Here is a 15,197-nt window from a genome sequence, read left to right on the forward strand (position 1 = left end):
TTATGGCTTTTCGTTATTTTCTCTTGTTGCATTTAAAACATCATTGACCGGATACCCCTAAAGGAGCAGAAACTCTCTGGCCAAATGCCCTTACACCACACATTCTTTGGGAAGCATCCATTCTCTTCTGTCTGCTGGGAGATAAAATGTTTCTGTTCAACATACCTACTTAGTTCCCTTAGATTAGAAAACAATCTGAACGAGACATTATCTTTTCCTACTCTTAGCACTGAGGACACCTATTTAATAAGCTCTTTCTCTATTTTGATTATGATAATTTTAATTAACATAAACATTGATCACTTTTTAATTCTATTAATTATTTATGATAAGCAAGTTCCAATATTACATGGAAGTTAATCTTCCCCTGCATTTATTTTTATAATTACAAAAACTTTGTAGATGCATATATTACTGCTTAGGATCTGAAAAGCAGAGTTTTCTGTTCTGGGATTGATTTTCCCATTCAGTTAGAAGGACAGTTCCAATGAGCTTTTGTGTTTGTTTTAGGGTGCATACACCCCAAACCAGAGTACACTTATTAAACCTCCCATTGGCTTTTCTTTTTTTTTCCCTAGGACTTATGTTTAAGCTTATATTTAAGGTTTCTGACCAATGTTTGCAGCTTGACCCTTATTGTCAGTCTTTTCTAACTCCAAGCTTCTATAGTCCAGCAGTCTTTTTTTGGACCCTGCTACAGTTGCCTGTTCTCTGATAATGCAACATGTTGAAGTGCCATCATCCTACATTTGGTTTGTTCCTTTCAGCTCAGACAAGCATTCTTCAAAGGCCACTCTCTTTTTTCAGTCTTGCACCATTCAAATTATTAAGTTTTCCTGGGTATGTACTGGTTTTCACATTTGTCAGCCAAGACACATAGCTTAATCTCTTATCCTCGCTTATTTGCATCCTGTTAAAAGACATCATACAAAACAGGTCAATCCCTTTTTGTGACAAGGCGTGTGGATATCACAGCCATGATTAAATCTTTGCCAGGATTTCAATTTTAGACACTCCCTTCTTGCCTGTCTTTTCTCATAACCAAGAAGTATTTTCCTATATTCTTCTTTAACTGCTCAAATTCCACCTCTGGTACCACATTGTGTTTCAGATCCCCATACAAGAGACTGTCAACAAGCCTTGTGGTAGAATAGCTTATTTATAGCTATGTTAATAGTTAGCATTAAAGATATTTCTGCAATGTCTTTTCTGTGTTGCTTTCTGATCCATGATGTTTCTCATGGCTCAAGTCCTTGTTTGCATCACACTCCTTCAAGCAAGTGCTGTGTGAGTCTTCCTGAACAAAGCAGGTCCAGGGATACAAGATCAATATAATCCTTATTTAGACAACCCTCTTCCCACTTGCAGAAGTGGTTGAGAACTACAGTGGAGATGATGCCAAAAGCATGACCTGCTGATTAACATCAGCAAAAGAGAAGAGACTTTGGGAACATCCCACAATCTCCTAACAACCACATTGCTGCTGTTTGGAAGAAGCAAAACTATTAATGGTTATAATATTTCCTTATGTTTACTCAGTTCCCCAGAATGACATCTGAGGGGAATTATGAGCTAAGAATCTCCTTCACACCTTATCTTCTCTTGGTTCTCACCTGAAGAAGGTTTAGTGTCTCAGGAAACAAGGTTTTATCCACGTACTTCCGTGTGCTTTGGTTCCACTAGCTCCACTTCAGTTTGTGTCTTAGAAAGGCAAGGTAATTGAAGGATTGTTGTTCACCCAGAAGTGTTTACTATGGATATAAAAAAAAGAACAATCAATGTATTTTTCCATTTTCTCTCTTCTCTAGCAATAGGTACAGAATTTAAGTTAGAAGTGAGACACACAGATGAAATTCAAGTTTGCTCTATAGCTATAATTATGGCGTAGCAGGGTACCATGACTTTGCTTGTGTGCACACACAGTGAACTTAAATCATTAGTCCCCAGGTAGCAAAGTAACTCCCCATCTGGTTATCTGCATAAATAATATGATGAACTGGTTGACTGGAGACAACGGACTAACCTGAGACAAGGCGGCTGACAGAATGCCTAGTCCCCTTCTTGACAAAGCATTTGACAAATTTTTAAATTAGCTTTCCAGGTGTAAATTTTGGGTAATCTCAGAGAGTGCCCTAGAGAGCCCCTCCTGAGTCTAGGCTGATTGAAATCCACTACTTGTATCTTCAGTGTGTTGATTAACATCCTGGATGGGGAAGCTGACACCATCCCAGGGAACTCCCTGGATGGGTCCTGCTGCAGAATCAACCAAACTGAACACAGGTGCTTTTAAATAGTCAGTGGAAACTATTCCTGCCAATGCAAAAATCATCAGTAAGACAGTCTTTTGTATGTGGTTAAGATAGATAAATATTTTGTATGTACTTTAAGATACTCAACAGGGGTACAACATTTATGCTTGAATGATTATTTGGGGGAATCTCACCCAGTCCATCTTAATACACTACTCCAAGGATGGTTGCAATGCAGAGGTTTCTGTCATTATGTGGACAGTGACCGACTGTTTTTTTAACAAACTAATAACTTACTAATGACATGTAAGAGATGCCCATTCCAGGGAGGTGTGTTTTCCAAACCATGACTTCATGGGCCTTAAATTCTAAGGATGCTGGTAATTTCTATGCCTTCATCTCATGAAAACTGATACCAATACACCCTTACAAACAAACAAAAAGGCTCATTGCTGTTTCAGGTGCAAGGGACCTGTTTGTAAGGCTTACACAAAGCAAGGTTTTAATATTTTGTGTTATGTCTTCAGGGATTTGAATCTCCATCCTTCACACTATTGGAGTTCATTGTGTTTCCTGTGACCAGGAGACAAGCTAAAGCAATTTCCATCTTTGCACGACTCAAATGAATTTAAAAAGGTCATACAGTAGATAAGTGAGATTTAGGAGGGGTTGAGAGGGAGTCATTAAGAGAAGACCAAAAAATGACAGGGGTAACTTTTAAAGTTGCGGGTATTTAAAAGAGTTTACTGTTTGTTACATGCAAGGAACAGTGGTGCTTGGTGACAGAAAGTAAAATTTGTGCTAGTCCAGAGCAGTCAGCAGAGCATGGAAGAAACAAGGGGGTTATTGTATGATAATTTCACAGTTTTTTCTTTCTCTTGTTCTGTAGGGTCTGCCTGGAAATCCAGGGGAAAGAGGACCTCCTGGAAAACCAGTATGTAACTTCACTTCTTTGTTACATCTTCATTTTAACTCAGTTTCCACCTGTACAATTCACCTCAGAACTTAAGTGAATTTCCACTGCTGCTCTTCCTAGCCCCCACTAAGGAGTTATGATAGAAATATGAATATAACAATATGAAAATAAATGGATATCCTGCATGTAAATAAAAGCCAAAATTTTGAAGGCACTGCCCTCAGCAAGACCTCACCTCAGGTGTGCTGAATTGCATTGATAATGTAGGACAGGACATATATGTGTTTGGTGTAATGAGCCCTAGGCAGGGCAAGGAAAATCAATGAGAATTCCTAAGTCTGTTCAGGAGAATTTAATATACATTGATGCCTTTTAAAATTACCTGAGACAATGAATTTTCTCATTCCACAGGGTTCCCCACCCCTGCTGTCTCCAGAGGACATCAATCTCTTAGTAAAGGTAATCAACCTTTGATCATGGAGGGAGTTTATCTGTATATTTGATTCAGACCTGACTAACTTTCTGAGATGGGAAAGTATCTGAGCTACAAGTGCAACAGGTGCCTTTAAACACTCTGTCAGAACTTGAAATTTGCAGGTTTCCTAATTGCACTGATACTGGGACACTAGACCACATGCTGGAGATCAAAATCCAATGCCTTTTGATCATCCACAGCAGTGAAATGACCTGCAAAGATCTTTGTACTATGGTGTATGTTATGAAAGCTCTGAGACTTTTTCAGCTCTTTCTGAGGCATGCATTCCCAAGGAGAAATAAACATTGTCCAGCTGTAACACCTAAACCAGAAAATGGAAAGCATTTAAATAAAATATCTGATATTTTACATGTACCTTCAACAGTGACTGGAGTAGGTTTGAACTGTGGCTGCAAAGTCAATTTCCATAGTGTTTCTAAAAGGATGCAGGTGATTAACCCCAGATGTACACCTGTTTCAAAAGTGATGATCTGTCTGTCTGCTTTTACTTTCCATGTAGTAAGTTGTCTGGGAAATAAGTCAGCATATAATAGGTGTTGACTGCAAAATCTTTACAGATTTACATGGGCTGAGTTGGGAGATTTTTTCAGAAGTCTTGGGACATGGCAAGAAATCCTTTCTTATTGATTAAAAGAAACTAAAAAATTAGCTTTTATTACGAACCTCATTAACAAAAATACCCTTTCAAGATTGCTACTGTGAAATGCCTTCATTGAAGTGCTTTCTTTCTTACGGAGCCAAGTATTTTTCTGGATATTTCACTGCATGGAATTGCTTGTGATTTCTGATCAGAGCAACAGCAAGAGACTGATTCTTGAGTACAGGATGTCATTTTGATGTTCCTTTGTTTCCTTCCTTTGATTATGTTATGGTTAAACACACACATATACCTTACATTTTCTTTATGTTTGGCATTTTTTCACTCCACACTTGGTACACATCTATATAAAGCAGGACCTTGAAATCCCAGGTGAAATTAAGGCTTTGTTGTTCTTGGTGTTTTTCAAGCACTAGATACATATATAAGCATATAGATAGATAAGATAGGTAGGTAGGTAGGTAGATAGATAGATAGATAGATAGATAGATAGATAGATAGATAGATAGATAGATAGATAAGCATGTAGGAACTGAGACTTAGAAAGACAATTTACCCCACAATTTTGCAATGGATCATTGGCAGAGTTGGCTATTGGAACAAGGTCTTCTAACTCTCAGCCTAAAGATTTGTCTGTTGTGCTAGACTGACTCTTATAGGCAGGATTAACTCCCTTTTTGCTGAAGGGACTTTACTTTTGAAATGGAAATGTCATGCCCATGGTATTTCATTTCCTGAGGATAGCAGAAAAGTAAAGACTACTGAGATGATTCTTCAAAGAGTTTTTGAAAGAGGGTGATGGTAATTCTCCAAGACAGAATTTGTCCAGGACACTGTGACATTCACTTGGTCTTCACGAACTCCATTGGATGTTCTCCTTGGCCATGCTAGCTGATGAACACAGTTTCCCTTGGAGAACACCCTTTCTGACATTGTGCTGCACCTAAGTTTTCTCTAGCAATCTGCTCTTTGAGCAGTTACCCAGCTCTTTCAGACCAGTGTATAAACCAGTATTATTGTAGCTTCAAAACAAGGTTGTTCTTTGTGGTCTTGCTTTGCATCTCTCTGAGCTCCACAGTAGGAAGAGCTTTCCCTTTGTTTCTTGATCATGGATGATCAGTTGGGACCTGTCCAACCAGAATTGATAGAAAATACCCCATAGGGGCATGTGTGAGCTCAGCTGCTGACCCTCACTCTGCTCCACACTGCTGTCACTTCAGTTCTGTAAGGCAAACTAACCCAGATACTCCCCAACGTGGTCAAACTGCAAAGGCCTATGCATTATACTGGCACCACACTGTGGCTTTTGTAGTCGGTCTCTGCAAGGTCTGCTAGGCACCTTCAGTCTATTGCCAATTTTTCTCCATGTTCTCTCCTAGGACGTGTGCACTGAGTGTCCTCCTGGCCCACCAGGATTGCCAGGCATCCCAGGTTTCAAAGGTGATAAAGGTCTCCGAGGACCACCAGGTAGAGATGGCCAGGATGGGAAAATGGTAAGAGAGCTGGGGAAGTGAAAACACCTCGGATGTTGTATAAACTTGTTTTTCTTAGATTATTTTTAGACGGTTGATTTTGTTGTTGTTCTTTTGTTTTGTTTTTCAATCAACAACCTAGTGAATCTGCTTTAGATGTCTGTGGAGTCCACAGACTAAACTTCTGTTTACCTCTACCTCTTCTGCATTTCAGGGAGATGCTGGACCCAGGGGTCCTGCAGGCCCACCCGGGCTGGATGGCCCCAAGGTTGGTTGGTTTTCTTCAGTTGTCTAATGAAAAATTGTTTGTGACTACTTAGTACGGAGTCTAAAGCAGGAACTTGGTGTCATCCGTCTCTGTGTAAAGGGGTAGTTGGGTGGGCTCTGTACTGGCAATGCACCGGCATGCCACATGGGCACAGGACTGCATAGCTCCCCCATGAACACCCTTCACTTAAATAGTGTCTTCTACTGTCCCTTTGTTCACACCCAGACACACATACACAAGTGGAGGGCCTGATTCTTGATACTGAATTTCATTACATTGGTGTTTTGAGACAGACGAGGACTTGACAGTAAGTTTCAGTTCAAATCGGGTAAGGAAGAAATTAAAGCCTCAGTGGTAGACACCCTGCATGTTTCTCTTTTCTTTAGATCCTGTATGCTTGCATCACATAAATTAAGGGTGACACAGTGGGCTGCTGGACTTCATATATATGATCTACCATGGTGGTTTTATCCACAGACTCTGAGTGTTTCCTGAAACATGCTATAGGAAGAACTGCTTGTTTCAGCTGTATGCTTTTGTCTAATGGACAGATGCAAATATAAAACTTCCAATGTCTGAAGAATTCCAGTAATGTCGCATTTCAGGCATTTCCCATGAAGAGGTCTGTTACCCTTCTGCTCACAATGGTCACAATCAAAACCTTTTCAACTGCCTAATGTGAAATAAACCAAAACAAATCAATGGAGGGACACAAAAAGTGATTCCATGGTGGACCACAGTTTCCTCCAGACTTCCTTGCATTACTGATCTACTGTCTAAAACAGCCACTGCTATTTTAACATCTTCGTATTTGCACTTATTAGGCTGCAGGACAAGCTAATAGAGATTCATGAATTAATTTTATATCGTGCAATTAAAAGTGTGGTAGGGAGAGCAGCAGAGTCTCAAAAGTAAATACAGGGTTGATCAAAATGAAAGTCTGTTCCAGCGTAAAATTTGCAAAAGAATTAGTAACCCATAAAGACAATAACTGGCAGAAAAGCCAAGAAGTCTGAGACATATCATGTCTGCTGCTTTTTTGTATGCCAGGAGAAAGCAGAGATTTGGGATGAAAAACTGAATGTTTAGGTGAAATAACAGGACCAATTTTAAACTGTATATGTGGATAAAATAAAATCAAGAGTTTGATAAATAGTCTAACTTGCATTCAGTAAAAAAGCAGATTCACAGAATTCGCAAATGTTAAAAGAAAAAATTGTAAGACCCCCTAGGAAGGTGCAAACACAGTCTTTTTGACTTCTTTCTAAATACGTTAGAAGGTCCTTGCAATGAAAGACCCAAAGAGTTCTGCACTTTTGAAGATGTGGTACGTTGTCCTTACCAACACTATCCGGACTAGTATTAGGTCTCTTTCTGAAATGGAGCAGTACAACTGCAGATCTTTGCATATGAGCAGCTTCATGCCTTCTGGCTATAAGAATTAGGCATCTTTAAATTAATTGATAGCAGCCCTCCCTTCCCCACTTATTTCTGAGCTCTCAAGGAGTAAACTAGAGCAGATAAAACTAATACCAGAGGCAATGTAGGCCCACTGGGTGGGTACCCTGGTGGCAGAAGATACAGAGAAGGCAGAATTACTGAATGCCTTCTTTGTCTCTGTCTACTCTGCTGGAGGCTGTCCTGGGGAGTCCTGTACCCCTGAGACCCCGGATGAAGCCAGGCCAATGGAGGAGCTTGCTTTGGTTGATGAGGACTGGGTTAGGGAGCAATTAAATAGTCTGGACATCCATAAATCCATGGGTCCAGATGGGATGCATCCGTGGGTGCTGAGGGAGCTGGCTGAAGTTATTGCTGGACCACTCTCCATCATCTTTGCCAAGTCTTGGGAAACGGGAGAGGTGCCCGAGGATTGGAGGAAAACAAATGTCACTCCAGTCTTCAAAAAGGGCAAGAAGGAGGACCCGGGTAATTATAGACCGGTCAGCCTCACCTCTGTCCCTGGGAAAGTAATGGAACAGCTTGTCCTTGGTGCCATCTCAACGCATATCAAGGATAAGAGGGTTATTAGGGGCAGTCAGCATGGCTTTACCAAGGGTAAGTCATGCTTGACCAACCTCATAGCCTTTTATGAGAATGTAACAAGGTGGATGGATGATGGCAGAGCGGTGGATGTGGTCTACCTTGACTTCAGTAAAGCCTTTGACACAGTCTCCCACAGCATCCTCACAGCTAAGTTGAGGAGGTGTGGTCTAGACAATAGAGTAGTGAGGTGGGTTGCAAACTGGCTTAGGGAGAGAAGCCAGAGAGTGGTAGTCAATGGTGCGGAGTCTAGTTGGAGGCCAGTATATAGTGGAGTGCCTCAGGGGTCAGTACTGGGGCCAGTATTATTCAATATATTCATTAATGATTTGGACGAGGGAATTGAGTGTACTATCAGCAAGTTTGCTGATGACACCAAGCTGGGAGGAGTGGCTGACACGCCAGAAGGCTGTGCTGCCATCCAGCGGGACCTGGACAAGCTGGAGAGTTGGGAGGGGAATAACCTAATGAAATTTAACAAGGGAAAGTGTAGAGTCCTGCATCTGGGCAGGAACAACCCCAGGTTCCAGTATAGGTTGGGAAATTCCATATTAGAGAGCAGTGTAGGGGAAAGGGACCTGGGGGTCCTGGTGGACAACAGGATGACCATGAGCCAGCACTGTGCCCTTGTGGCCAGGAAGGCCAATGGCATCCTGGGGTGTATTAGAAGGGGGGTGGTTAGTAGATCGAGAGAGGTCCTCCTTCCCCTCTACTCCGCCCTGGTGAGACCACATCTCGAATACTGTGTCCAGTTCTGGGCCCCTCAGTTCCAGAAGGACAGGGAACTGCTGGAGAGGGTCCAGCGTAGGGCAACGAAGATGATGAAGGGAGTGGAGCACCTCCCTTATAAAGAAAGGCTGAGGGAGCTGGGTCTCTTTAGTTTGGAGAAGAGGAGACTGAGGGGTGACCTTATTAATGTTTATAAATATATAAAGGGTGAGTACCACGAGGATGGAGCCAGGCTCTTCTCGGTGGCAAGCAATGATAGGACAAGGGGTAATGGGATCAAGCTGGAACGCAAGAGGTTCCACTTAAATTTGAGGAAAAATTTCTTCTCAATAAGGGTGACAGAGCACTGGAACAGGCTGCCCAGGGGAGTTGTGGAGTCTCCTTCTCTGGAGACATTCAAAACCCGCCTGGACATGTTCCTGTGCGACCTCACCCAGGCGTTCCTGCTCCAGCAGGGGGATCGGACTAGATGATCTTTTGAGGTCCCTTCCAATCCCAAACATACTGTGATACTGTGATACTGTGATATTATTTCCACAGCCAGCAATTAATTAGAGTTCTATGCATTGTTCATAATTTGTTCTCCATCACCCCAGTGTTTTTCACTGTGTGAGGCTCACCTTACTTTAGGTCTTGATAACATAGATATTTACATTTGAGTTAGATGCCTCTGTTCTGTTCTCACTAGGACAGAAAGAGAGAGAGAGAAAAGGGAGGGCATTTTCTGGATATGAATTTTCTGACTGCACCTTAGAAACGCCATTTTTATTGCTCCTGTCCCTGAAGGAAGAGAAGATTACTAGCTCATACTGTGGGTGCCTTTGTTGGGTCAGATGATTCCTTACCAAGATCTGATTTAGTGGAGTTCCTAACAACCTGTCTGCTTTCTAAGGATGTGTAAATCTTCTTCGTCTCCATGAGACTACAACATAAAAAAGCACTATGCTGGGTCTGCTCAAAAGCCATTCTTCACATATATTCTTGACTCCAACATTGGTTATGAAAGTTTAGGGAAGAATTTAAGAGGAGGGCAAGCAGGACTCAGTCCTAATTTAAGGTTTGTGCTCAAATGTCCAAGTGCTATATGAAAAAGGTCAAAAAGCTTATAGGATACTGAATCTAAGTGACTTTCAATGGCTTTTATTTTTTATTATCAGGGTGCTAAAGGAGATCGTGGTATGACTGGGGATGCAGGAGAAAAAGGTGAACAGGTAAAAACAGAGTGTGCTTTCCAACAGTGCCATAGCTGTGATTGTTCCTTCATCAACAACTCCTATGATGTCTGTAGAGCAATACCCTTCTCAGAGGCAGAGGAGAAACATGGGAGCTCTTTATCACTGATAAACCTCAACTGGGCTATGCTGAAGAGTGAAACTGTAGCCGTCCTCCACAGGCTTCCATCTCCAATAAAAACGTTCCTGTATGATCTGTTTCCTCACCTCTAGATTGGATGCATTCAGTTCTCTACATCACCTAACCTTTAGTTATTTCCCCAGATAATGCCAAGGGTTGTTCTGGGAGGTCAGGTGTCTCTGGGTTGAAAGAGCCAGTGTTTCAATTTGTCCAGGAAGATGAATGAAAACGGTCTCTTTTAGCAAGGACTGAGATGCCACAAGAAAGAGGACAGTGATCTAAATTAGAGCAAAGTTTCATAGTTAATTTTGCCAAGGGCTGAGTCAATAGCTTAAGGTGCAAATCAGCACCTCTTCAATGAGATTTGTAGGGTATTTTAAACAGGTTTGGTTTCTGGCCTGATCTCCTGCCTTGTGCAATTCCACAGTATCCGTTTTCCTCTTCCATTGTGATAGACTGAAGTACACATTAGAAAAAGAACACCTTATGTTTAACTATATTTATTCCTGAAGTGCATGCTTTGAAACCAAGGTTTCACTTTAAAAAGCCATGTTTCTTTCTTTCCTTATAAGCAACTCTTCGTGTATTGTCTCATTTTGATGTTACTTTGTAATTTTCTGTCACCAGTTAACTTTTATACAACTAGGCATATGAATAATGCATAAAGTCCCTCTTTTCATTCTGCAGGGCCACCCTGGAATGCCCGGCTTCTCTGGCGCTCCTGGAAACCCTGGCCCACCTGTAAGTTCCTCTTTTGCAAAGATAGTCCCATATTTTCCTTACTAATAAAGGCTGTTGCAAGCTACCTGTGGAAGAAAGGACTGTTCCAATCTGTCTGTGCATTGCATTTGCATTTTCCAGTGAGTTCCTAATGGCCCCCTGAGTGTCATAGAGTTCCCAGTCACAATAATTGCTATTTAATACAGCCGTCACTTTTCACTGGTTGTTTCAACTCACTCTGTGTATTGACGCTAAGCTTCAGCCGCTCACTTTATACAAGACAATGATGATGAAACTCTTCCACAGACACTACTTAGTAACATACATAAGTGTTTTCTTATCACATGGAATAAATGGTCAGTTTAGAACCAGCAGATCTAAGAATATTTTAGTTCTCAACTTTACACAGTGGTATGAGCTTGGATTTTCTCCAGTTTTCAGATCTTGTGGGTTACTTTTGAATTAAGAGGCCTTTTACATGTGTCCCTATCCATCACAGTCCTTCTCATTCCTAGCTTTCCTCTTTCCATGGATGCAATAATGCTTCTTTGTTTTTAAAAGGGGGTGACAGTGCAGAAGCAGGGATGAAATAACTTGGCTCTTCTGCTTGTGATATCACTGCTTACACCCTCCAAGAATTAGGACTTTTCCTGACTGAAGGACTTTTCTTTCCAAATCACCTTTCTTTGCCCACAGTCATCACTACTCATAGTGCTGCTTATGGTGCAATTCGATTCTGCCATGCTGAGGGTGCACAGTTTTTGTCTCTTCTGGGGATCAGCACAGTCTCTTCAAAGCTGAATTTACTGAATTGTACTGACTAAATGACAGGAAGTACCAGAAAAGAGGATTAGATTAATATTCTGTTTTCAGATGGTAGCAGTGCCTAAAGCATGCTGAATGCTTTGCCACTGGGACAACACGTGGGCCTGCTTTGTGGGTCATTTGTTGCTCCTGTGAGCATTATTTTAGGAGAAGCTAATAACACAGACACATTTATTGTGTCAGTATTAACCTCATACTGCCACAGCCACAGGGTTATTCCAGTAGGATTAAAACTCCTAAAATTGTCCTGTGAGACCCTCTGAATAGACTCCCAGTCAAAGGAAATGTGCAAAGTGAAACTGAGCCTGTCAAAGGAAAGTAAAATAGAATATTCTCATATATATATATATTTTTTTTTTTTTTTTTCAAATATTGCTGACTTTTTCCTCTGTCTGCATTGACTTGTGGCTCCAGGAGTTTGCCTGCCAAAGAGTGTGCTTCAAACTGCTCCCATAATTTCTGTTCTTCAGAGTTATTTTTGTCACAAGATTGGCTTTCTTTCCTATTTGCCCCCTATTTTCAGAAGGAAGGACCAGGACAAAACACAAATATCTGACTATTTCTGGCTTTGGAGGCTGATTGAATGAAGAGGTTGGCACTGCTTTTCTGTGATGAATGAAGTGATGATGGAATGAATGCTGAACTGAGTGACTGAAGAAAACTTCAGTGTTGCCAGCTTTGGTAGGGAGTATGTTGACAAGTGTACAAAATGTGTTAATCACTCACATTGTTTCTGCTTTATTTTGTTTAGGGACCAGATGGGCCACCAGGACCAATGGGACCAGCAGGAAACCCAGGAGAGATAGTAAGCTCTAAGCTGTGTGTTTCACCACCAGCTTCAACTATATTTAGATCTGTGAAATAAAACTGAGCTGGAACCCATGTAGTGCCCTTTGAAACCTCTCCAAAATATTCAGCCTGAATCAGCTCTACACCTGCAAGAAGGACCTCCACAAATAACCACAGATTAAACTGTTCTTGCAGGTTTTTTTACTCACCAAATGAAACTCTGAATTAGCCAGAGCATAAGCCGGTTCATGGGACCTCTAAGGAGGTTTTTGTACCTCTTACCTGTCTGTCCTTGCTGTTAACATCTCTTAGCCTCCAGAACAGGCTAACTGAATCTATTAGGATGCTTCATGACCCAGGCTAACACTTGAACTGTGTGTGTGGTTTGTCAAAATGAAACCAGCAACCTTTTGAAGGCTGTCACAGCACAGACTGCTCAGATGCCAGGGCCTGAGACCGTTCCCTCGCACCACTGAAAATACTATTAATAGTACAGATGTAACCTTCGAGAAGTCCATGAAGAACTTTGCTACTGCTGTTTCATTTGAAGGGTGTTCAGATGCTAATTTATGGTAACGCATCAGAAAACCCTGGAGAGACAGGTAATCTGATTGATGCTAACTTCAGGTTGAAAAGTTAAAAAATGAACCTTCCTGGGTAATGCATGTTGTTGAGCTGAAACAGTTTAAGACTGTATAATTCTATGCTTAATTTCTAGAGCAGTGTTTCCTAATGAGCAAGGTGCCTCTTGCAGATCCATTTCAACCTGAGCTTCACCATAAATGAACAGTGTTGGTCTTTCTGATGACTGTTAAAAAATCAGTGAGGACTCTCAGCAGAGAGGCCAGAGACTACAAGGATAGACTGGCTGAAATTCCCTTTCAGATGGATGATCAAGGTTGAGGCACTGTGAAAGACCTGGGATGATAATGTCCCATCCTGAAGAGTAAGGGGATTCCTTGGGACTGTCATAGAGCCAAAGAATCATAGAATCATTTCAGTTGGAAGAGACCCTCAGGATCATCGAGTCCAACCAAACCTAACCTAGCTCTAGCACTAAACCATGTCCCTAAGAACCTCATCTAAACACCTTTTAAACACCTCCAGGGATACTGACTCCACCACTTCCCTGGGCAGCCTGTTCCAATGCCTGACAACCCTTTCCATGAAGAATTTTTTCCTAACGTCCAATCTGAACCTCCCCTGGCACAACCTGAAGCCATTTCCTCTTGTCTTATCACTTGCTACTTGAGAGAAGAGACCAACCCACTCCGTGTTCCAGCCTCCTTTCAGGTAGCTGTAGACAGCGAGGTCTTCCCTGAAAGAAGTGCCTTGTCAGCAAGGCTCTTCCCATAACTACTAATTTTATAGGTGTAAAATACAAATAATCTTCTTTGTGAGACACCTAATTCAGGAAGTTAAGGAGGACTAAATATTAAATATAATTAAGCTTCAGAAAAAAAATTACTAGTGATTTCCGTGGTTTTTCCATCTGTAACAACTTATAACTGATACTGGATATTTCTTGTGAAAAGAAAACCCTCCAGTTTAAACTCTAATTGAAGGAAACCTTGTACCCGGTGTGACACAGGCTATGACACCAGCTTCTCACAGCTGTCTCTTGTCAAACTCTACATTTGATAAATTTTCATCACCACAGTGTTTCTGCTTTCTTTCCAGGGTAAAGATGGCCCTCCAGGTCCACAGGGCCCACCAGGGTTGCCTGGTCTTCCAGTGAGTGCAATTCAGCTCCTTGTAATTTAATACATTAAACTGTTCATAAACACATAGGTGTGTAAAAGAGGTGACATTTTCGAGGTGCTTTGAAAGCTACACATAATCTGTAATTGTATCTGCCATGTTGATGCCGTGTCCGCGGTACAGGACAGTGTGAATGCTGTATTTGATCACTTGAAAGCTAAGTGTTAATTATCAAGGTGGATCAGATCTGTTGTTTATCTGACTCTCATTGTGCAAAGCACAAAAATCAAGTAGCTCCAGTGTAAGGGCACAAAAGTTCATAGACTAGAATACTGTTTTTATCTGAATCCACAGCCAAAATAATTCCTTTGCATTGACCCAAGTTGAGGTGCATCTTGGGCATAGGCTCTTCTCTTCTGGAAAATGTATTAGTACAACATTTTAGGTTTTTTAAATCTGTCATAGAGACAGGACCAGAGCTATTTCTAATATAAAATAGCCTAGCTAAATGAAGATAATAGTATTGTAATGATTTAAAACAGCTGTTTTTAGAATCTTATTTTAAGATTAGTTGGAGCGCTCACCTTGCTGAAACTTAGACTTGACATAGTGGACAGGGAGACAGTTTATGCTGTTATAGCGGTGTAGCAAGGAGAGGTTTATGGCTGAGCTGTAGAAATAAGGTAGTTTTTGGAGGGTTATACCAACTTAGGTATGATATGATGGACTCCATTCTTATACTCTATTTTGCATTTCATTTACAGGGAATTGCTGGGAATGACGGCAAAGATGGCAAGCCAGGATCTCTTGGGGAACCGGTAACGTAATTTAAAATTGTTTTGCTCAGGCAATCAGAGCCTGCACCCACATTTTGGTTTTGGAGCTGCCTATCTATGGACTACTTAGTGGGGGCAGAGAGCATGTTTATACATCTTTTTTTTAACACCAGAAGAACTATATCATCTTGAGCAATTAAGTCACACACTAGCAATCTTGAAAATAAACTTGGTTCTTTAACTTTCACAGCTACCATAAATTCAC

The 15,197-nt window shown here is 41.3% G+C and overlaps 1 protein-coding gene across 4 annotated transcripts in view; it reads left to right on the top strand.

Moving 5' to 3' along the window:
* COL22A1 (collagen type XXII alpha 1 chain) overlaps nucleotides 1-15,197 on the top strand; it is a 233,084-nt gene that overhangs the window by 199,880 nt on the left and 18,007 nt on the right. For all 4 annotated transcript variants that reach the window (XM_082043903.1, XM_082043901.1, XM_082043904.1 and 1 more), the window contains 9 exons: nucleotides 3,139-3,183; nucleotides 3,577-3,624; nucleotides 5,639-5,752; nucleotides 5,946-5,999; nucleotides 9,926-9,979; nucleotides 10,809-10,862; nucleotides 12,418-12,471; nucleotides 14,136-14,189; nucleotides 14,921-14,974. In XM_082043903.1, the coding sequence (XP_081900029.1) occupies nucleotides 3,139-3,183; nucleotides 3,577-3,624; nucleotides 5,639-5,752; nucleotides 5,946-5,999; nucleotides 9,926-9,979; nucleotides 10,809-10,862; nucleotides 12,418-12,471; nucleotides 14,136-14,189; nucleotides 14,921-14,974 (531 nt within the window). The remainder of the gene's footprint in view (nucleotides 1-3,138; nucleotides 3,184-3,576; nucleotides 3,625-5,638; nucleotides 5,753-5,945; nucleotides 6,000-9,925; nucleotides 9,980-10,808; nucleotides 10,863-12,417; nucleotides 12,472-14,135; nucleotides 14,190-14,920; nucleotides 14,975-15,197) is intronic.

The sequence above is a fragment of the Streptopelia decaocto genome (assembly GCF_964273445.1).
Source record: "Streptopelia decaocto genome assembly, chromosome: 2".
Taxonomy (NCBI): Eukaryota; Metazoa; Chordata; class Aves; order Columbiformes; family Columbidae; genus Streptopelia; species Streptopelia decaocto.